This window comes from Heterodontus francisci, chromosome 31 (assembly GCF_036365525.1).
Source record: "Heterodontus francisci isolate sHetFra1 chromosome 31, sHetFra1.hap1, whole genome shotgun sequence".
Lineage (NCBI taxonomy): Eukaryota > Metazoa > Chordata > Chondrichthyes > Heterodontiformes > Heterodontidae > Heterodontus > Heterodontus francisci.
In genome coordinates this window covers 9,234,111-9,257,807 of record NC_090401.1, presented here as the reverse complement: position 1 = coordinate 9,257,807, position 23,697 = coordinate 9,234,111, and the positions used below count along the sequence as shown (strand labels likewise).

The window sequence follows — 23,697 nt, the reverse complement described above, 5'->3', positions numbered from 1 at the left end:
CAAGATCAATCCTCAACCTCTTTTCCGTGACACTTTTTGTCGAATGGACATTGTCCCAGAGAGAATGGTTATCTATATAGAGAATGGTTATCTATATAGCATTCTATAGGAAAACTTTTCTCCGATTGCCCCTTATATAATAAGTTTGTTTAAAATACTCAAATAAGTACGCATATCTATCGCTTCTATTAGTGCAAGTGTCTCAGCAGCTAAGGTACTTTTAACTATCCTCTTTATTTTCTTTGATTCCCAGGCTAATGAACAAAATTTATCATTTCTTCCCACCAAAAATATAATGAAGCCTGCTGCGCTCGAATAACCATCGGGAAGATTAGCATGTCAGGTGTCACTAAAAATGACCAATTTCATTTCTTCAGGGTCACCCAAGGCTGGAAACATGAGTGTACATTTAACAAAACTCAATTTCTTCAATGTCTTTTTAAAAAATTCATTCATGGGATGTGGGCATCGCTGGCCAGGCCAGCATTTATTGCCCATCCCTAATTGTCCTAACTGAGTGGCTTGCTAAGCAATTTCAGAGGGCATGTAAGAGTTAACCACATTGCTGTGGGTCTGGAGTCACATGTAGGCCAGACCAGGTAAGGACAGCAGATTGTCTTCCCTAAAGGACATTAGTGAACCAGATGGGTTTTTACAACAATCGACAATGGTTTCATGGCCATCATTAGACTCGCTTTTAATTCCAGATTTATTAATTGAATTCAAATTCCACCTCTGCTGTGGTGGGATTTGAACCCATGTCCCCAGAGCAATACCCTGGGTCTCTGGGTTACTAGTCCAGTGACAATACCACTACGCCACTGCCTACCCCAACTGTAGCATGTTTCAGCATGGTGCTCAATTCTAATACATCATAGCAAGCATCCGGCCTAGTTTGTGTGCACAAACAGTTCACCTGCCCAATTAAGCTCCTTAACCGGTCTACTTCTTCCTTGGTTGCTGAGTCTTCCTTTTGTGAGGATCTGGCCCGATTTATTGGGATCCTGTTAGTATTCTCTCGGTAAGACTGTTGATTTAGGATTACCCCTAACTTAGTTTGCCTAATATTCAACCCTATATATTTAAAACACCAGAAGCTCCACTTCCAATTTTAAATTCCTGTAGAACTTTATCTACCATGAATTTCTCAAATGCCATAGGTTCTTCCCACAGAAAATCATCTACATGCATCAAAAAATGCCTGCTAGTTTTTCTTCATAGCACCAATAAAACATTGCTGGATCTGCTTTTAGCTGAATACAACCAGCTTTTAGTAGGACAGATTTAACTGAAAAATACCACACCCCGGATGCATCATTTAGCCCATAAACCCACTCGTTTAGCTTCTATAATTTCCCCTCTATATCTCCAGCTTCTTTTGGTGGCTTTAAAAGTACTTCCCTTTGAAATTTCTCCCCTTGTAAAAATGCAGCTTTGATGTCAATGGACTTACATTCTCATGAGTGTGTCACTAAAAAGGCTAGGAAATTCCTCAAACTTGCTTTTCCTGCTGTTGGGGAGTCCACTCTAACTTCTTGGTCAGCTAGTCACTCCTCAAAACCCCGAGCTACAAGTCTGGCCTTAGTTTTACATGTATCATCAGGGAGTAATTTCTTTGTACAGATCCATCTATGGGATAATGCTGGTTGTCCTCTATCTGGCACCTCTGTGTATATGCCAAACTCTTTCCAATTGTCAAGCTCTTTTTGTTTTGCATCCTTTACCAACTTACCATCTAACTTGTTAGTAGCCACTGGAGCTTCTCTATCATAAGGCCTCCTACCTCTTCTGGCGCTCCTCGCCTGCTCTCTGTTCCTTGCTCTAGTGAAACCATGTCCCCTACTAGATTTCCGATCCCTTTCTGGACTGCTACTACTCAACCTGTCCCTCCTATGACCAGGCTTCCTTTCACAAGTAGTGACCTTTTCCTTGGACTATGATCATCTTCAGGCCCACTGTCTGCACTTATACTACGTTTTCTGGTTTTCCACATTTTCACTTCCTTCGGCCAATCTATCGGTCTGATATCCTGTCCCTTGTCTTGCACATTCAGCAAATGTTTCTATTTCCCTGTGGCCTTTCCTGCCCTTCCTATGATGGTTGCTTCCCTCCATTCACTAGCCCCTTCTGGTCTATATGTCACTCTAGTCCTAACTTTCGGTAGTTGACCTTTGGGATAAATGGCGTTATCTGGATCTTCACTATCACTTGGTGCACTCTCAGTTAGCCCATTATCTGCCACAATCTGTTGCTCGTAAAGGTCCGACATATGTGCATGCGAAGTACACGCTGCATCATCAGTTTCTATCATTTGTTCAGATTCCGTCAATGTATAATCAGTGCCAATATGCCGTGAGGAATGTACTCTTAACGGTTTGGTTGCCATGTTGCAAAATCATCATTTTGCCATCAGTGCCCATAACTTTTCCTGGGCCTCTCCATTCTTTCTGCCCTTCTCTTTTGTAATACACCATGTCCCCGCTATTATAATTCTTTTCTGATGGCCTGATCCGATACCTCAAAGCTCTCCTGATCTTTTCTGAAACTTCTGCCTTAGTAAATGCTCTCCCTGTGTGTATGGCATTCAAATGTTCCGCAAACATTGAACTAATTGTAGTCCTCTCTAAAGCCGGGGGATGATCCCACATTACAGAAGACATTTTCGGATTCCTGCCATAAACTAATTGATAGGGGCAATAGCCCCCAACCATTTGAAGCATGTTTTTCACATGTACTGCCCACACCAGAGCAGTCATCAATTTACAATTTGGCTGGTCGGCTAAAACTTTTTTCGGAGCATTTCATCAATCATGGCATGATTTCTCTCACAAATCCCATGACTAAAAGGACTTTCTGCTGCTGTGTGCATTGCTACAATATTCATATTTTCACACATATTCCTGAACTCATCATTGGTAAATTCTCCTCCATTGTCAGTTAGAAACCTAGCCGGTGCTCCCAGTCGCCTTCCTGTCCACCTTTCCATTATCTTGTCCACTATTACTTTTCTGTCTTTACTATAAATTACCATTGACAGACTGAATTGAGTCGCTACATCTATAAAGTGTAGAAGAAAAATGTTTTGTCTTTATCCCATACCTTCAACTCCATCGCTGCAGTTTCATTAAAGTCCCTTGTTCATGGGAGACTCACTATGGGCCACGCTGATGTCCTCCTGTATTTTTTACAGCGATCACATTTTTCACTGATATCTTCGATAAGTTTAGTGCATTCGTCATCTATTACCCCTGCATCTTTTAACAGAATCTTCAACCTATGACAAGATGGATGTGCAAACTGTTGATGTAGTTCTGAAATAATTTGCCTTTTCTCCTTTAAATCCCGACCCCCAGATGCCGTTAATACTTCTTTAACATCCTGCTTAGAGATGTTAAGTCTCGCTAAAGGAATGCAATAATGTCCTGACTGTTTAAACCGCAAAGCTACAGATTTCCCAAAGACAATTGCCTTATCATGTTCCATATCTAATTTCATCTGAGCCTTTTTCATAGATGGTTTACTTAACAGCAAAGTTATTTCACTGAATACTACATCTGTACTAATAAGATGGTTTATCCCTGCTATTTTACACGGAATTACCACTCTTTTTAGTGATTTCCAAGTGTTGTCATCCCCAAACTTAAAACAGGTGGAACTGTCCTATTCTTTGACCTTATTTCAGTCTTCCTTACTTAAAGAGTCCATGTAACACCTTAACCAGTCCACTCCACATACTGTGGACATACACCCACTGTCTAGTAATGCGCAATTGAATGAATCTGCGACTAGGACACACATTACCGGACAGAAGCTTCTCGTGATCAGTATAATTCCTTCTCATTGATCAGTATCGTCATCCTCACCTTCCGAACCTTCCACATCATGTGTTATCTCAAAAACTCTGTTATTCCTTTTTGGACAATGCAACACATAGTGATACTTTCCCATCGGAAACACCTGTTGACCACCCCTTGGTTATTCCTGGGGTTCATCCTTCTGCCATAATCACCCAATTCCTGCCGTCTCTTATAGCTGCCATAGGAGTCTCTATCTGCATTTGTTTTGTGTGTGTTTCTCCTTTCTACGGACGTTTGGGTCCCATATTTGAATGGCCTTGAAATGCTGCTATCAGCTATCCTCCACCTTCGGAGTCACCACTGAAGAGCCCATTTGCACCATGAAAGCAGCCAGAAAGGAATGTTTTCCCCCCAAAATTTTCAGACATTTGATCAAACAGCTTATCTTTTTCTTTGAATCTAACTCCGGTTAATACTGGGACCCTATCCATGTTCAATATCCTAGCACAATCCAACAATTTGAAGGCAAGTACTGATCTAGGAATTTCCAAGGAGAATCGCTGCAACCTTGCATATAGTTGGTTAAACTCCAGAATATATCCTTCAATGGAAAAACCATCCGTTTTTCTAAATTTATCAAAGTCCGACCACGCCTCATTAGCATTGAATGATTTTTAGCTGGGCCAATGCATTGCGATGGTTAAACTGAATTCCATTGGCTGGACTCTGAAATTCAAATGCAATGGTGCCTCTGGGCAGCTGCAGAAACTGGGGTGTCGTCATGTCCCATCAGAGGGAGCCCTTTGTATGGGAATTATCTTGGGAATTCTCACTGCTGTTAGCATTGGATGCATGGAGGATGCACAGTCATTATGTGTAATAGCTGACCAATTCGGGGAGTATCTTGGGAAGAATATAGTTGATGTCTCAAAATTGACACCTGTATCTTGAAAGGTTTTCTTTGGCAGATGGTCCATGTGACAGATTACTCAGTTTATCTCTCCCTTCTGGTCACCCCTGCTCTCCATCCCGATTAACCCCTCTCCCCCTTCCCTTCACCATATCTCCCACTGCTGATCAACTCCTGGAGGTGAATGGGAAAGAGTTCAATCCATTAGGATTCTGTACAATGGGAGTGAATGGGACGGGATTTGGTCCTTAGAGGCTCTCTGCCTGGATCTGAGTGACATGTAGTCATTCTTACTAAAAGCAGCATACTGGAGATTCGCTGTAATATTAGTGAGGTTGTGAGCTGTGACTGTTGCTGCCTTATCAATGAGATTGCAGATACTCAGTGGGAATGCAGTCCTTGGTGTAGACAAACATCAGGGAGGGCAGATTCTGACCAGCAAAACCTCTCCTCAGTCAAACCGTTTTCCAATTCCAGAGAGTTTGGTCTTCAGTTCGGAAATTTGCGTAAAGGTCTCCTCACCACATGACCTCAGATCACATATTTCTGGCTCAATTATTCTTTAGATTTGGGGCCACTGGTGTTGGGGTCATTGTCGAGAGGTGCTCTCTCATTCAGCTGATTTTAAGAGCAATATTTCTGATAGCTTTCTGGCCTTGTTTTGGGTTGTATAATGTCTTTAATTGTGTGTGTGATTTTCCAGCACCTGCAGCAATGGCCAATGGGATTGTGAGCAACATGTGTGTCTTATCAATCAGGAAATGATCCACGACATCAACCAAGGGAATTATGGGTAGGTGTCATTTTTCAACAACAAAATCTGAACGTACCCCACACGTATTGTGTGCTTAACCATGTTACTCACACACTTGTTATAAAACAATGTCACTCACATGCATTTGCATTATGACCATGTCACTCACACATACATGAGTGCTGAAAGTGTTAATCACACATGTGCTGCAGCAGAGTTACTGATATGCATGTGCTGTGACAATGTTAATCACACATGTGCTGTGACAGTGTTACTGAGGGGTGCGTGTTCTGTGACAGTGTTACTGAGATTTACGTGTGCTCTGAAGGTGTTACTGAGGGGTGCATGTTCTGTGACAGTGTTGCTGAGGCATGCGTGTGCTGTGACAGTGTTACTGAGGTGTGCGTATGCTGTGACGGTGTTACTGAGGTGTGCGTATGCTGTGACAGTGTTACTGAGGGGTGTGTGTGCTGTGACGGTGTTACTGAGGTGTGCGTATGCTGTGACAGTGTTACTGAGGTGTGCGTATGCTGTGACAGTGTTACTGAGGGGTGTGTGTGCTGTGACGGTGTTGCAAAGGGGTGCGTGTGCTGTGACGGTGTTGCTGAGGGGTGTGTGTGCTGTGACGGTGTGACTGAGGTTTGCGTGTGCAGTGACAGTGTTACTGAGGTTTGCGTGTGCAGTGACAGTGTTGCTGAGGGGTGCATGTTGTGTGACGGTGTTGCTGAGGGCTGCGTGTGCTGTGACGGTGTTATTGAGGGGTGCGTGTGCTGTGACGGTATTCCTGAGGTTTGCGCGTGCTGTGATGGTGTTACTGAGTGTTGCGTGTGCTGTGATGGTCAAACATATTATGAGAGAGTGGCCTAAACATGTGGCGTCATTGTCCCTGTCTTTTAGACACAGATGGGCACTTATGCTTCCAATAAGGCAGGCATGAAAGGCACTCTCATTACAAGCCAATTGACATATTGTTGGAGGCAAATGTTGAGGTGTATAGGACCTGTGGAAAAAAGGGCTGCCCTGAACATAACAGGGACCAGACTGGCTCCATTCAGCAAAACCAGGTGTACATGCGGCTTAACCAGTGGCCCATAATGGGACAGCTGCAGGCCGACACCACAAGGGTAAGTGCTCTTCCCAGCTCCACCGCTGACGGCCACCAATTTGCACACCCCAGTCCTGATTGAACCCTCTCCTGGTCAGCCACGGTCCAGGTTTGTACCCTCCCCCACCAAGTACCCATCCCTCCCGATCACTCCCATCCTCCCTCGACCTACCTGTGGGCCACTGCTACAGCCTGAAATGTCAGATGCTTTCAGCAGAAAGCTGCCTGGCAATGCCCAGCAGGTATCTCTGGCTCACTGCTCTGATGTCAATGGAGGCCAATTATCAGGTGGGTTTTTTTGCCAACCCATTCTGACACAAGGATCAATCCCTATGCCGAGTTAGTACTGGCCTGCAGTGTTACTCACGTACAGAGTATTATTAAGTTGTTACTCACACACGGATTACAAGTCTCCCATGATTTAAAACCCAAGTTTGGTGTCATCCAATGAGCACACGTTGATTTAATGTGTTTGCTCTTTCAGGGGTAATTTCAGTGTTCAGCGGTGGCTGACAATAGCGGAATGATGGAAAGGAAGTAGGGGCAGGATGTGTAACCGACAGTTTATCCGATATCTCCTGGGATGGATGTGTAGCTAGCAGCGTATCCATGTTTCCAGCCATGGTGGTTTTCTTCTCTACGGGGTACATTCAGGTATCCTGAGCTCCCAGTAGATTCTCAATTCAGGAGGTGTGGTACAGAGAATTAGTGCAACAGAGTTGGTCTCGCTCCGAGTCACACTCCTCCCAAGCACTGGGCATGTGGGTTCACTGGACCTGGCTTTCTCAATAAGGTGCATGTTCTAAGCCTGATGCTTTTAACTTTGTCTTTCTCTCTGGGCAGATGGAGGGCTTCAAACTACAGCCAGTTCTGGGGATTGACTCTGGATGAAGGCATCCGTTACCGGCTGGGTACCAGGCGACCCTCAACCACAGTGATGAACATGAATGAACTCAATGTAAGCCCGCCTGCCTCTCGACATACACGGAGCGATGCCGTGTAGAGATGGTAGCACATGTGGAGGAGGTTTTAAACATGTGCCTAGAACTGGTGTGGACTCAGCCATGTGTCCCTGGGACTTGCACCATGGTGTCAGCTGGAGGCCTGATCAGAATACAGTCAGCAAGTTGTTTAACACTCACTATCGGGCAGCTCACTCAATGGGTGAAGCTGGACTTGGGTATCTCCATGAGCTAGAAGGTAGCACCGAAAGGTGAGGGGGATTGTGGGGTTGGGGGGGGGATCTACATTTTGGTGGGGCCAGGAGGACCATTGCTCCTTCTAAGCAGCTCAGGAGGAATGTATTTGCTTTGAAGGAATTCACTCAGTTCACACAGATTTATCTGATTGAATTTGAGGTTTAAAGAGTTAAAATGCTGAGGACAGGTTGCATAGACTAGGCTTGTACTCCTTTGAGTACAAAAGATTAAAGGGTGATCTGTTTGAGGTGTTTAAAATGATAAAGGAATTGATAGGGTTTATAAGGGAAAACTATTTCCTCTGCTGGGGGGGGTCCTAAACAAGGGAGCATTACCATTGGGCCATTCAGGAGTGATGTCAGGAAGCACTTCCTTCCACCTGATTGAAGTGCTATTGAGAAACTCATGCCAGGCTGTCCTTGGCCGGCCTATAGCAGGCCTTGTTTCTCAATAATTAAAATGGAAAATGTTGGAAATACTCAGCAGGTCGGACAGCATCTGTGAAGAGAGAAACAGAGTTAACGGGCTGAATTTTACGCCACCCCAGCGGATCGGATAGTGACGTGGGGGCAGCATAATATTGAGCGGGAAGCTCTCGCAGACCTACCTGCCATGCTTCCGCCTCCGGTCAACTTTACAGCAGTCGGTCGGTGGGGGGGTAACTGGGCACTTATTGGCCATTTAAGGGCCCTCGCCGTCCTCCACGGGTATTTTACCCATGGCAACCGGGTGCGTGGGGAACATGAAAGGCCGCCCAGCGATAGCTGCCGGCCTTTCCGTGCGCCGGTGGGGGGGCCATGGCAGTCGGGCACAGGGTGCCCGATTGAGGGCCACCTCCGCCTCCCAATCCAGCCCTGGGACCCAAGACGTCCCCCCTTCCTCAAATGACCATTCCAACCTCACCAGGGAGGCACCGATCTCGCTGGTGAGGGATGCCAAACTTACTGGACTCCTGGCTCCATGACATGGGCTGGGCTGCAGTCCCAGTAGTGGCCACCGCTCCCGGTGGCGCTGCTGGGACTATGAGCTGCTGGCCTGCTGGTTGGCCGGAGCTCATTGAGGCGGGACTTCCTCCCTCAAGCGGGTGGAAGTCCCGCCTCGGGACAGTTAAAGCCCGGGGACCCGTAAAATGCGGGATGGATCCACGGGCTAGGCGGAAGCAGGTTCGCCACCGACTTTTACATCGGTGGTGAATTCCCATCAGCTTAAGGTAAAATCCAGCACAATGTTTCAGGTCTGTGGCCTTTCATCACAACTGGAAAAAGTTAGAGGTGTAACAGACTTTAAGCAAGTACAGGGACAGGGAAAGTGGAGAACAATGAGCAGAAAGGGAAACCCTGTGACAGGGTGGAAGACAGGAGGGATTCAGTGACAAAAGAGATAATGGTGAAAGCCAAAAAGAAATGGTAAGGGGACAAGTAAAGAAACAGAAGATGGGCCTAGATGAGGTAGAAATGGGAACATGCAAGATCATCACCAACAGCTGTTGTCGAAAAAAAAATGGGAGCAGTGGTTATAATCTGAAATTGTTGAACTCAGTGTTGAGTCCGGAAAGCTGTAAAGTGCCTGACTGAAAAATGAGGTGCTGTTCCTCGAGCTTACGTTGAGCTTCATTGGAACAGTGTAGGAGGCTGATGGCAGAGGTCAGAGTGGGAGTCAGAGCCATTATGGCAAAAAGAGGGCATTTGGCCCATTGAGTCCCTGCTGGCTCTCTTTAGAGTTATTCAGTCAGTCCCATTCCCCTGCTCAATCCCCAAAGCCCTGCAAATTTATTTCCCTCCAGTGGCTATCTAATTTCCTTTCCAAATCATTGATCGTCACCCCTTCCACCACCTTCGTAGACAGTGAGTTCCAGATCATTAACACTCACGGCGCAAAAAAGATCTTCCTCACATCCCCCGTTCTTCTGGCCAAAAATCTTGAATCTGTGTCCCCTAGTTCTTGTACCATCAATGAATGGGAACAGCTTTTCTTTGTCTACCTTATCTAAACCTGTCATAATTTTGTACAACTCTTATCAAATCTACCCTCAACATCCTTTGTTCCAAGGAGAACAAGCCCAGCTTCTCCAACATAACCTTGTAGCTAAATTCTCTCATCCATGGAACCATTCTGGTAAATCACCTCTCCACCCTCTCAAGGACCCTCACATTCTTCCTATAGTGTGATGATCAGGCTGATCAGGGATGGTACCTAAAGCCTGTGTAATCAGGTAATGCACATTTAAGGATCATCCCTGAACCCTGGTAAATATATGACACACATTTAAGGATGGTCCCCAAAACCCTGCATAATCAGCTCAAGCATATCTAGAGATGGTCCCTGAATCCGATGGACTCAGTAGTGCACATTCCTGAAATTTCCTAGTCTTTGTTCTCAATTTCATGTTTCCCTGACTTGTTTATTTACAAAACAGAAACCAGTTTTGGTACGGTTGAGGTAGAAAATATCTTGTTCTATCCAGGCTGGTTGTCCTTTTAGTTTTGAACTGGACAGTCTAATTTGGAGGGAGGTTTTCACAATTGAAAACCAAACGGCAAAAGGCAGACTGATCTTTCTGTTATTACATTGTCATTTAAGAAAGGAAGAACTTGCATTTATATAGCACCTTCGCAATCTCAAGCCATCCCCAAAAAAATTACAGCCAATGAAGTACTTTTGCAGTGTTGCAGTGTAGGGAACACAGCAGTCAATTTGCACACAGCAAGATCCCATAAACAACAATGAGATAATGACCACATAATCTGTTTTAGGTGTTGGTCGAATGATAACTATTTTGATAAGGACACCAAGGAGAATTTGCCTGCTTTTCTTCAAATTATACCAAGCAATCTTTCATAGCCACCTAAAAAGGCAGACAGGGTTTCAGTTTAATGTCTCATCTGAAAGATAGCATTACTGTGTCCATCGGATTTAGGGACCATCTCTAGATATGCTTGAGCTGCTTATGCAGGGTTTTGGGGACCATCCTTAAATGTGTGTCACTCTCTCAGTACTGCAGCGGGAGTATTGTCCTAGATTAAGCACTCAAGTCTCTAGAATGGTGCTTAAACCTGCAACATGCTGATTTAAAGCAAGCGTACTATGCACTGAGCCACGGCTGACACTGGCATTAATGCATGAGCAGCCACATAGCTGCTGAAATCCATGGCCCTAAATTTGACTGGATTGACACACAATCAAGAGATGAGGAGTGGATCATACCAATATCGATAGTTGAGGGAGAGGCAGGACTGCAGAACGAGAACGAAAACCAAGTGGGGTGGGGTGGGGGGCGGTGGTCAATCAGAAAGTGTCCATTCCAGGGTGCTCTCATCTCAATCATAGTGATTGGTTGAGGGCTGGGGGAAGGAGAGGTAATTACTGAAAAGATCTATGGGGAGACAGATGATGATGTTTAAAAGAGAAAACTAATTATGTTTATCAGAAAATACCAAACTCTCATGCCCTTTGGTGCACACTGCTGTGGATCTGAAACAGACATAGGGAGATTCCCAACTCCTCTTCTACTGCTTACAGAGCCCTGCACCATAGACTCATAAATACTGTGACTATAAGAGCAGTTCAGAAGCTGGGGATTCTGCAGTGAGTAGCTCACCTCCTGACTCCCGAGGTAAGGTGAGAGTGACTGCCTTTGATATCAATGCAGCATTTGACCGAGTATGGCATTAAGGAGCCCTAGCAAAACTGAAGTCAATGAGAATCAGGGGGAAAACTCTCCGCTGGTTAGAATCATACCTAGCACAAAGAAAGGTAGTTCTGATTGTTGGAGGTCAAGCATCTCAACTCCAGGACATCACTGCAGGAGTTCCTCAGGGTAATGTCCTAGACCCAACCATCTTCAGCTGCTTCATCACTGACCTTCCTTCAATTATAAGAAGTGGGAATATTCGCTGATGATTGCACAATGTTCAGCACCATTTGCGACTCCTCAGATACTGAAGCAGTCTGTGTAAAAATGCAGCAAGACATGGACAATATCCAGGCTTGGGCTGATAAGTGGCAAGTAACATTCGCGCCACACAAGTGCCAGGCAATGACCATCTCCAACAAGAGAGAATCTAACCATCTCCCCTTAACTCCCCAAAGCCTGTCCACCATCTACAAGGCACAAGTCAGGAGTGTCATGGAATACTCTCCACTTGCCTGGATGGGTGTGGCTCCAACAACACTCCAGAAGCTCAATACCATCCAGGACAAAGCAGCCCCCTTGATTGGCATCCCATCCACAAACATTCACTCCCTCCACCGCCGACGCACAGTAGCAGCAGTGTGTACCATCTACAAGATGCACTGCAGCAATGCACCAAGGCTCCTTCGACAACACCTTCCAAACACCATGACCTCTACCACCTAGAAGGACAAGGGCAGCAAATACATGGGAACACCACCACCTGCAAGTTCCCCTCCAAGTCACACACCATCCTGACTTGGAACTATATCGCTGTTCCTTCACTGTCACTGGGTCAAAATCCTGGAACTCCCTTCCTAACAGCATTGTGGGTGTACCTACCCCACATGGACGACAGCGATTCAAGAAGGCGGCTCACCACCACCTTCTCAGGGCAATTATGGATGGACAATAAATGCTGTCCTAGCCAGCGATGCCCACATCCCATGAATGAATGAAAAAGTTTCCCCGAAGCCAGTCCGCCATCTACAAGGCACAAGTCGGGTGTCTGATAGAATACGATCATAGGATGGTTCCAGTGCAGAAGGAGGCCATTCAGCCTGCTGTGTCCATGCTGGTTCTCTGTAAGAGCTACTCAGCAAGTCCCACTTCTGCACCAAGTGTGAGGTGATGCATTTTGGCAGAAGAAATAGGGAGAGGCAATATATGCTAAATGGCACAGTTCTAAAGAGTGCACAGTAACAAAGGGATCCAGGGGTGCATGTGCATTGATCTTTGAAGGTGGCAGGACATATTGAGAGAGAGTTTTTAGTAAAGCGTATGGGATCTTGGGCATTGAGTGAAAAAGCAGGGAAGTTATGCTGACCCTTTATCAAGCTCTGGTTAGGCCCCAACTAGAGTATTGCGTCCAGTTCTGGCCACCAACTTTAGGAAGGATGTGAGGGTCCTTGACAGGGTACAGAGGAGATTTACTAGAATGGTTCCACAGATAGACGATTTTAGTTTCAAGGTTAGGTTGGAATAGCAATGCTTTGTTCTTCTTAAAACAAAGGTGAGTGATTTAATAGAAGTGTACAGATTATGACAGGTTTAGATAGAATGGACAAGAAAAAAGCTGTTCCCATTAACAAATGGTACAAGGACTAGGGGACACAGAATGAAAGTTTTGTGCAAAAGATGCAGGGGGAATATGAGGAAGAACTTTTTTACGCAGCGGCTGGTAATGACCTGGAACTCGCTGCCCACAAGGGTGGTGGAAGTGGAGACAATCAATGACTTCAAGAGGAAGTTAGATGGCCACCTGAGAGAAATAGACTTGCAGGGCTAAGGGGATCGAGCCGGGGAGTGGGACTGGCTGGATAGCTCTGTGGAGGGCCAGCATGGACTTGATGGGCCGAATGGCCTCCTTCTATGCCTTAAATGACTCTATGACAATCTCCCCATAACCCTGCAGCATCCTTCAGGTGCTTCTCCAATTCCATTTTGAAAGCCACGATTAAATCTGCCTCCACCGCACTCTCAGGCGGCGCAGTTGAGATATTAACCACTCGCTGTGTAAAAATAAAATCTTCATGTCACCTATAGTTCTTTTGCCAATCTTTAAATCAGTGTCCTCTGGTTTTTATTTCTTCCACCAATGGAAACAGCTTCTTCCTATCTAGAAGGTTCACTAGACTAATACCTGGAATGGGCGGGTTGTCTTATGAGGAAAGGTTGGAAAGGCTAGACTTGTATCCAGTGGAGTTTAGAAGAGTGAGGGGTGACCAGATTGAAACATATAAGATTCTGAGGAGTCTTGACAGGTGGATTTGGAAAGGACGTTTTCTCTTGCGAGCGAAACTAGAACTAGGGGTCACTGTTTGAAAATAAGGGGTCGTCCATTTAAGACGGAGGTGAGAATTTTTTCTCTCAGAGGGTCGTGAGTCTTTGAAACTCTCATCCTCAAAAGTCAGTGGAAGCAGAGTCTTTGAATATTTTTAAGGCAGAGGTAGATAGTATTCTTGATAAGCAAGGGGAGTGAAAGATTATTGGGGGTAGGCGGGAATGTGGAGTTGAGGTTACAATCAGATCAGCCATGATCTTGTTGAATGGCGGAGCAGGCTTGAGGGGTCGAGTGGCCTACTCCTGCTCCTAATTCGTATGTTCATATCTACTCTGTCGAGACCCCTCATGACATTGAACATGTCTATCAAATCTCATCTTAACCTTCTCTTTGAAGACAACAGCCTCAGTTTCACAAATTTATCCTCGTAACTGAAGTCTCTCATCCCCGGAACCATTCTTGTAAATCTTTTCTGCACCGTCTCTAAAGCCTTCACATCCTAAAGTATGGTGCTCAGAACTGGACACAATACTCCAGTTGAGGCCGAACCAGTGTTTTATAAAGGTTCACCAAAACTTCCTTGCTTTTTGTACTCTATGCCTCTATTTATAAAGCCCAGGATCTCTGTATGCCTTTTTAACAGCTTTCTCAACCTCCCCTGCCACCTTCAATGATTTGTGTACATATACCCCCAGGTCCCTCTGCCCCTGCAGCCCCTTTAGAATTGTATCCTTTATTTGATATTGCTTTTCCTTGTTCTTCTTGCTAAAGTGTATAATTTCCCACTTCTCTGCATTAAATTTCATCTGCCAGATGTTCGAGCATTCCATCAGCCTGTCAGTGTCCTCTTGAAGTTCTGCCATCTGCAAATTTTGAAATACTGCCCTGGACACCCAGGTCTGTGTCATTAATATATATTATGAAAAGCAGTGGTCCTGATGGCAAACCCTTGGGAACACCACTATATCCCAACCGCCATTCCGAAACAAAACCCCTTCACCACTGCTCTCTGTTTCCTGTCACTCAGCCAACTTTGTATCCACTGTCCTTCTTATACCATGGTCTCAACTTTGATGACAAGCATTTATCAAATGCCTTTGGAAATCCATGTACAACACATCAACTGCATTACCCTCATCAACCCTCTCTGCTACCTCTTCATTGAAAAACTCAATCAGATTAGTTAAACATGATTTTCCCTTAACAAATCCATGCTGACTAATTAATCCCGATTTGTCCAAGTTCCTGTTAATTTTGTCTCGGATAATTGTTTCTGAAAGCTTTTCCACCACCGAGGTTAAACTGACTGCCCTGTAGTTGCTGGGTTTATCCTTACATCCTTTTTTGAATGAGGGTGTAACATTTGCAATTTGCCAGTCCTCTGGCACCACCAGTGTATCTAAGGAGGATTTGAAGATTATGCCCAGTGACTCTGCAATTTCCACCCTTCCCTCAGTATCCTTGGATGCATTTGATCAGGTCCAGGGAACCCATCAAATTGAAATACAGCCAGTCTTTCCAATACCTCCTCTTTGAGCAATTTTTACACCATCTAGTGTCTCAACTACCTCCTCTTTCACTACGATTTTGGCAGCATCTTCTTAGTAAAGACAGATGCAAAGACCTCGTTTAATACCTCAGCCATGCCCTCCACCTCTATGTGTAAATCCCCTTTTCAGTCCCTAATCAGCCCTACCTTTAACTATTTATATGCCTAAAGAAGACTTTCAGATTCCCTTTTATGTTTGCTGCCAGTGTCTTCTTGTACTCACTCTTTGAACAAAGAACAACGAACAGTACAGCACAGGAACAGGCCATTAGGCCCTCCAAGCCTGCACCGATCTTGATGCCTGCCGAAACTAACACCTTCTGCACTTCCGGGGCCCATATCCCTCTATTCCCATCCTATTCATGTATTTGTCAAGATGTCTCTTAAACGTCGCTATCGTATCTGCTTCCACCACCTCCCCTGGCTGCTCTTATTTCTTTTTTCACTTCTCCTTTGAACTTTCTATATTAAGCCTGGTTCTAATTTGTATTGTCAACCTGTCATCTGTCATACACACCCATTTTCTGCTTCATCTTACTCTCTATCTCTTTCGTCATCCAGGGAGCTCTGGCTTTGTTTGATTGACCTTTCTCCCTTGTGGGAATGTACCTTGCCTGTACCCGAACTTCTCCACTTTAAAGACAGTCCATTGTTCTGTTACAGTTTTGCCTGCCAATCCTTTATTCCAATTTACCTGGGCCAGGTCCATTCTCACCCCATTGAAATTAGCCCCCCTCTTTTAATTATTTTCACTCTGGATTGCTTCTTGTTCATTCCTTAGCTAACCTGAACCTTATGATACTCTGATCACTGTCCCCTAAATGTTCCCCGACTGACACTTGATCCACTTGATTTAGCTCATTCCCTCGAACCAAATCCAGCATTGCCTCCTACCGCCTTGGAATGGAAACATTCTGATGCAGGAAATTCTCCTGTACACACTTCAGAAACTCTTCCCCCTCTCTGTCCTTTACACTATTACTATCCCAGTCAATATTAGGATAATTAAAGTCCCCCCATTTTACTACTCTATAATTCTTGCACCTCTCTGTAATTTCCTTGCAAATTTATATTTCCCGCTAGTTGGTGACCTACAGAATATACCTAGTAGTGTAATGCATCTCTATTGTTCCTTGACTCTCACCACATAGATTCTGTCCTTAACCTGTCTAGGACATCCTCTCTCTCCAGCACTGTAATATTGTCATTAATCAATACTGCCACCCCTCATCCTTTCTTCCCTTCCCTTTCTTTCCCCACTTTTCTGGATGAGTGCAGCTCCAACAACACTCAAGAAGCTCAACACCATCCAGGACAAAGCAGCTTGCTTGATCGGCACCCCATCCACCGCCTTAAACATTTACTCCTTCCACCACTGGTGCACAGTGTCAGCAATGTGTGCCATCTACATGTTGCACTTCAGCTCATCAAGGCTCCTTCAACAGCACCCTCCAAACACATGACATCTACCACCTAAAAGAACAAGGGCCGCAGACAGATGGAACGCCATCACCTGCAAGTTCCACTCCAAGTCTCACACAATCCTAACATAGAACTATAATGATGTTCCTTTACTGTCTCTGAGTCAAAATCCTAGGCTCCCTCCCTAACAGCACTGTGGGTCTACTTTCGCCACGTGGACTGCAGCAGTTCAAGAAAGTGGCTCATCACCATATTCTCAAGGATAGTTGGCAACGGGCAATAAATGCTGACCCTGCCAGCAATGCCCACACCCAAATAAAAAGAAGTTAAGGAGAGTCGTAGCTACTCTCTGTAGTAAATGTTTTTGATGCCTGTAAATCAGGGCAGTGAGCTGCTCTGTGCCCGCGAGCTCTAGGTTCATCGTCGGTTTCCTTCTTGTTTCAGATGAAGGTGGACAGCAATGAACTCCTGCCCAGATATTTCAATGCAGCAGATAAATGGCCAGGAATGATCCATGATCCGATGGACCAGGGCAACTGTGCAGCATCATGGGCCTTTTCCACAGCAGGTAACAGCTGCACAGTGAGGGGAATGGAGTGTCTAAGACTGTTACAGAGAGGGGTGTGGGGTATATCAGAGTGTTACAGTGAGGAGTGTGGGGTATATCAGAGTGTTACAGTGAGGAGTGTGGGGTATATCAGAGTGTTACAGTGAGGGGTGTGGGGTATATTAGAGTACTACAGTGAGGAGTGTGGGGTATATCAGAGTGTTACAGTGAGGAGTGTGGGGTATATCAGAGTGTTACAGTGAGGGGTGTGGGGTATATCAGAGTGTTACAGTGAGGGGTGTGGGGTATATCAGAGTGTTACAGTGAGGAGTGTGGGGTATATCAGAGTGTTACAGTGAGGGGTGTGGGGTATATCAGAGTGTTACATTGAGCGAGGAGTGTGGGGTATATCAGAGAGTGTTACAGAGAGGGGTGTGGGGTATATCAGAGTGTTACAGTGAGGAGTGTGGGGTATATCAGAGTGTTACAGTGAGGGGTATGGGGTATATCAGAGTGTGACAGTGAAGAGTGTGAGGTATATCAGAGTGTTACATTGAGCGAGGAGTGTGGGGTATATCAGAGAGCGTTACAGAGAGGGGTGTGGGGTATATCAGAGTGTTACAGTGAGGAGTGTGGGGTATATCAGAGAGTGTTACAGAGAGGGGTGTGGTGTATATCAAAGTGTTACAGTGAGGGGTGTGGGGTACATCAGAGAGTGTTACAGAGAGGGGTGTGCGGTATATCAGAGTGTTACAGTGAGGAGTGTGGGGTATATCAGAGTGTTCCAGTGAGGGGTGTGGGGTATATCAGAGTGTTACAGTGAGGAGTGTGAGGTATATCAGAGTGTTACAGTGTGGAGTGTGAGGTATATCAGAGTGTGACAGTGAGGAGTGTGAGGTATATCAGAGTGTTGCAGTGAGGGGTGTGGGGTATATCAGAGTGTTACAGTGAGGAGTGTGAGGTATATCAGAGTGTTACAATGAGGGGTGTGGGGTATATCAGAGAGTGTTACAGTGAGGGGTGTGGGGTACATCAGAGTGTTACAGTGAGGAGTGTGGGGTATATCAGAGTGTTACAGTGAGGAGTGTGGGGTATATCAGAGTGTTACAGTGAGGGGTGTGGGGTATATCAGAGTGTTACAGTTCGGAGTGTGGGGTATATCAGAGTGTTACAGTGAGGAGTATGAGGTATATCAGAGTGTTACAGTGAGGGGTGTGGGGTATATCAGAGTGTTACAGTGAGGAGTGTGGGGTATATCAGAGTGTTACAGTGAGGAGTATGAGGTATATCAGAGTGTTACAGTGAGCGGTGTGGGGTATATCAGAGTGTTACAGTGAGGAGTGTGGGGTATATCAGAGAGTGTTACAGTGTGGAGTGTGGGGTATATCAGAGTGTAACAGTGAGGGGTGTGGGAGATATCAGTTTGTTACTGTGAGGAGTGTGGAGTATTTCAGAGAGTGTTACAGTGAGGGGTGTGGGGTATATCAGAGAGTGTTACAGAGAGGGGTGTGGGGTATATCAGAGTGTTTCAGTGAGGAGTGTGGGGTATCTCAGAGTGTTACAGTGTGGAGTGTGAGGTATATCAGAGTGTTACAGTGAGGAGTGTGGGGTATATCAGAGTGTTACAGTGAGGGGTATGGGGTATATCAGAGTGTTACAGTGAGGATTGTGGGATATATCAGTTTGTTACAGTGAGTGAGGGGTGTGGGGTATATCAGTTTGTTACTGTGAGGAGTGTGGGGTATATCAGAGTGTTACAGTGAGGAGTGTGGGGTATACCAGTTTGTTACTGTGAGGAGTGTGGGGTATACCAGTTTGTTACTGTGAGGAGTGTGGGGTATATCAGAGTGTTACTGTGAGGAGTGTGGGGTATATCAGTTTGTTACTGTAAGGAGTGTGGGGTATATCAGAGTGTTACAGTGAGGAGTGTGGGGTATACCAGTTTGTTACTGTGAGGAGTGTGGGGTATATCAGAGTGTTACTGTGAGGGCTGTGGGGTATATCAGAGTGTTACAGTGAGGAGTGTGGGGTATATCAGAGTGTTACTGTTCGGAGTGTGGGGTATATCAGTTTGTTACTGTGAGGAGTGTGGGGTATATCAGAGTGTTACTGTGAGGGTTGTGGGGTATACCAGTTTGTTACTGTGAGGAGTGTGGGGTATATCAGAGTGTTACTGTGAGGGTTGTGGGGTATACCAGTTTGTTACTGTGAGGAGTGTGGGGTATATCAGAGTGTTACTGTTCGGAGTATGGGGTATATCAGTTTGTTACTGTGAGGAGTGTGGGGTATATCAGAGTGTTACTGTGAGGGTTGTGGGGTATACCAGTTTGTTACTGTGAGGAGTGTGGGGTATATCAGTTTGTTACTGTAAGGAGTGTGGGGTATATCAGAGTGTTACTGCGAGGGGTGTTGGGTATACCAGTTTGTTACTGTGAGGAGTGTGGGGTATATCAGAGTGTTACTGTGTGGAGTGTGGGGTATATCAGAGTGTTACTGTTCGGAGTGTGGGGTATACCAGTTTGTTACTGTGAGGAGTGTGGAGTATACCAGTTTGTTACTGTAAGGAGTGTGGAGTATACCAGTTTGTTACTGTAAGGAGTGTGGGGTATTTCAGAGTGTTACTGTGAGGGGTGTGGGGTATATCAGTTTGTTACTGTAAGGAGTGTGGGGTATTTCAGAGTGTTACTGTGAGGGGTGTGGGGTATACCAGTTTGTTACTGTGAGGAGTGTGGGGTATATCAGAGTGTTACTGTGACGGGTGTGGGGTATATCAGTTTGTTACTGTAAGGAGTGTGGGGTATATCAGAGTGTACTGTTCGGAGTGTGGGGTATACCAGTTTGTTACTGTGAGGAGTGTGGAGTATACCAGTTTGTTACTGTAAGGAGTGTGGAGTATACCAGTTTGTTACTGTAAGGAGTGTGGGGTATATCAGAGTGTTACAGTGCGGACGTCCGGAAAGCTCATCCACGTCCTTCGGGAGGTGAAGCATCATTTGGCAGACTTAGAGGTGATTACATTTGCTGAGGGTTTTTTTGCAGTGGTTTAAATAAAGGCATGCAGCATTGCCGACAGTGCGCTGCAGATGCTCTCCGAGCCATCTCCCGCGGGCGCTTTGAAGTTGCGGCCGGGGGGGGCTGTTCGTGGATTTTTTGGGTGTTCGGGGCACCTTTTCTCAGGACTTCTCTCGGGTCCCGCAGCTCCTTCTTCACCTCAATGGACTTACCGCACGCCGGAACCGCAGACACTCTAGACTGTGAAGACAGCAGGATCGGAGATTGAAGTATCGGCAGCTGTGCTCGTCAGTTTCATCCGGATCAATTTCATTGAGAAAACAAAGAGCAGGTGTGGCTGGGGGAGGGCAGTGGGCCCAGGTAACATACACTAAACTAACTGTTAGCCTTTAGATAGGGCTAAAATGAACTGATTTAACGAGCTTTCCAGACGTCGATGGTGGGCACTGAGGAAATGGCTTATTACCTGCACCAGCTTCCCCCCCCACCCCTTTACCCCCCTTCCACCCCCTCCGACCCCCGTCCCCTTCCCTGCTCCACCCTCTCAGCTCACCCCCTCACAACCCCTTCCCAGCCCGCCCCCCCTCGCACCATCTTCACCCCTTTCCCCTGCACCCCCCCCCTACCCCCTCCTTCTACCCCTCCCCCTTGCATCCCCTCCTCCCACCGGCACCATCCTACACCTGTGTAGGGGCCCCAACAACCCCACTGCCTTGTGGGCGTCTCGGGAGAGACCAAGGCTAAGAGAGTAAACCCTAACAGAAAATCCGGAGCGGAACCCCGTAGGCGGTCATGTGTCACCTTTGGCATGTTTCTGGCAGTTCCTGCAGCCATACTGGTGCCAAACGTCGTGTCCTGCACTCCTTTGGACCCCACCAGAAAGGCCGAGAGGGGGGTTTTGACGACTGGGCAACTCTCAACCTCCATAAATTTGCCCAGGCATGCGCCATGGAGAGGTCACTACATAGTTGCCTCACAGCGACTAAAACAACACGGAAGGCAGCAGTTACGGGTTATAAGTCCAGATAAATTGGCGTAGAAACTGGGCGCCACGGGTTGCCTTTGTCGGTGGGAGAGGTCATTGCATCTCACTGGACAGCTACCACCCGCCTCAAACCGGGCAGCCCCCGGTCAATAAGGTTCTGTCCCGCCACAGTCTGCCTGCTTCAATGGGTGCTTGGAGCTCAGGGTCATTGCCCGAAAGGTGGACTGATACACCGCACCAAACAACATGAAAAAAGGAAAGAAGGTACCAGCCCTTCGCTTTGCAAGCTGGAACGTCAGAACTATGTGTCCTGGCCTGTCGGAAGACCTTACACAAATCAACGATTCTCGGAAGACCGCCATCATTAACAACGAGCTCAGTAGATTCAATGTGGACATTGCAGCACTTCAGGAGACTCGCCTCCCCGCGAGTGGCTCTCTAGCAGAGCAAGACTACACCTTCTTCTGGCAGGGCAGGGATCCTGAAGAACCAAGACAGCATGGAGTGGTCTTCGCCATCAGAAACTCCTTGCTCAGCATGAATAAGCCTCCCTCAAATGGCTCGGAACGCATACTGTCCATCCGACTGCTCACCACCTCTGGTCCAGTACACCTACTCAGCATCTATGCTCCAACACTCTGCTCCCCACCTGAAGCTAAAGACCAATTCTATGAACAACTCCATAACATCATTAGCAGCATCCCCAACACCGAACACCTATTCCTGCTGGGGGACTTTAATGCCAGGGTTGGGGCCGACCATGACTCATGGCCCTCCTGCCTTGGGCGCTATGGCGTTGGAAGGATGAATGAGAACGGGCAGAGACTGCTTGAGTTGTGTACCTATCATAACCTCTGCATCACCAACTCATTCTTTCACACTAAACCCTGTCACCAGGTTTCATGGAGGCACCCAAGATCACGTCGTTGGCACCAGCTAGACCTCATTGTCACAAGGCGAGCCGCCTTAAACAGTGTTCAAATCACACGCAGCTTCCACAGTGCGGACTGCGACACCGACCACTCCCTGGTGTGCAGCAAGGTTAGACTCAGACCAAAGAAGTTGCATCATTCCAAGCAGAAGGGCCACCCGCGCAGCAACACGAGCAGAATTTCTCACCCACAGCTGTTACAAAAATTTTCAAATTCACTTGTAACAGCCCTTCAAAACACTCCCACAGGGGATGCTGAGACCAAGTGGGCCCACATCAGAGACGCCATCTATGAGTCAGCTTTGACCACCTACGGCAAAAGTGCGAAGAGAAATGCAGACTGGTTTCAATCTCATAATGAAGAGCTGGAACCTGTCCTAGCCGCTAAGCGCATTGCACTGTTGAACTACAAGAAAGCCCCCAGCGATTTAACATCCGCAGCACTTAAAGCAGCCAGAAGTACTGCACAAAGAACAGCCAGGCGTTGCGCAAACGACTACTGGCAACACCTATGCAGTCATATTCAGCTGGCCTCAGACACCGGAAACATCAGAGGAATGTATGATGGCATGAAGAGAGCTCTTGGGCCAACCATCAAGAAGATCGCCCCCCTCAAATCTAAATCGGGAGACATAATCACTGACCAACGCAAACAGATGGACCGCTGGGTTGAGCACTACCTAGAACTGTACTCCAGGGAGAATGCTGTCACTGAGACTGCCCTCAATGCAGCCCAGCCTCTACCAGTCATGGATGAGCTGGACATACAGCCAACCAAATCGGAACTCAGTGATGCCATTGATTCTCTAGCCAACGGAAAAGCCCCTGGGAAGGACAGCATTACCTCTGAAATAATCAAGAGTGCCAAGCCTGCTATACTCTCAGCACTACATGAACTGCTATGCCTGTGCTGGGACGAGGGAGCAGTACCCCAGGACATGCGCGATGCCAACATCATCACCCTCTATAAAAACAAAGGTGACCGCGGTGACTGCAACAACTACCGTGGAATCTCCCTGCTCAGCATAGTGGGGAAAGTCTTTGCTCGAGTCGCTCTGAACAGGCTCCAGAAGCTGGCCGAGCGCGTCTACCCTGAGGCACAGTGTGGCTTTCATGCAGAGAGATCGACCGTTGACATGCTGTTCTCCCTTCGTCAGATACAGGAGAAATGCCGTGAACAACAGATGCCCCTCTACATTGCTTTCATTGATCTCACCAAAGCCTTTGACCTCGTCAGCAGACGTGGTCTCTTCAGACTACTAGAAAAGATCGGATGTCCACCAAAGCTACTAAGTATCATCACCTCATTCCATGACAATATGAAAGGCACAATTCAACATGGTGGCTCCTCATCAGAGCCCTTTCCTATCCTGAGTGGTGTGAAACAGGGCTGTGTTCTCGCACCCACACTTTTTGGGATTTTCTTCTCCCTGCTGCTTTCACATGCGTTCAAATCCTCGAAGAAGGAATTTTCCTCCACACAACATCAGGGGGCAGGTTGTTCAACCTTGCCTGTCTAAGAGCGAAGTCCA

General features: G+C 46.5%; 1 protein-coding gene across 3 annotated transcripts in view; it reads left to right on the top strand.

The window, feature by feature from the left end:
• tinagl1 (tubulointerstitial nephritis antigen-like 1) overlaps window positions 1-23,697 on the top strand; it is a 266,899-nt gene that overhangs the window by 77,856 nt on the left and 165,346 nt on the right. For all 3 annotated transcript variants that reach the window (XM_068011091.1, XM_068011092.1, XM_068011093.1), the window contains 3 exons: window positions 5,411-5,500; window positions 7,410-7,524; window positions 17,135-17,258. In XM_068011091.1, the coding sequence (XP_067867192.1) occupies window positions 5,411-5,500; window positions 7,410-7,524; window positions 17,135-17,258 (329 nt within the window). The remainder of the gene's footprint in view (window positions 1-5,410; window positions 5,501-7,409; window positions 7,525-17,134; window positions 17,259-23,697) is intronic.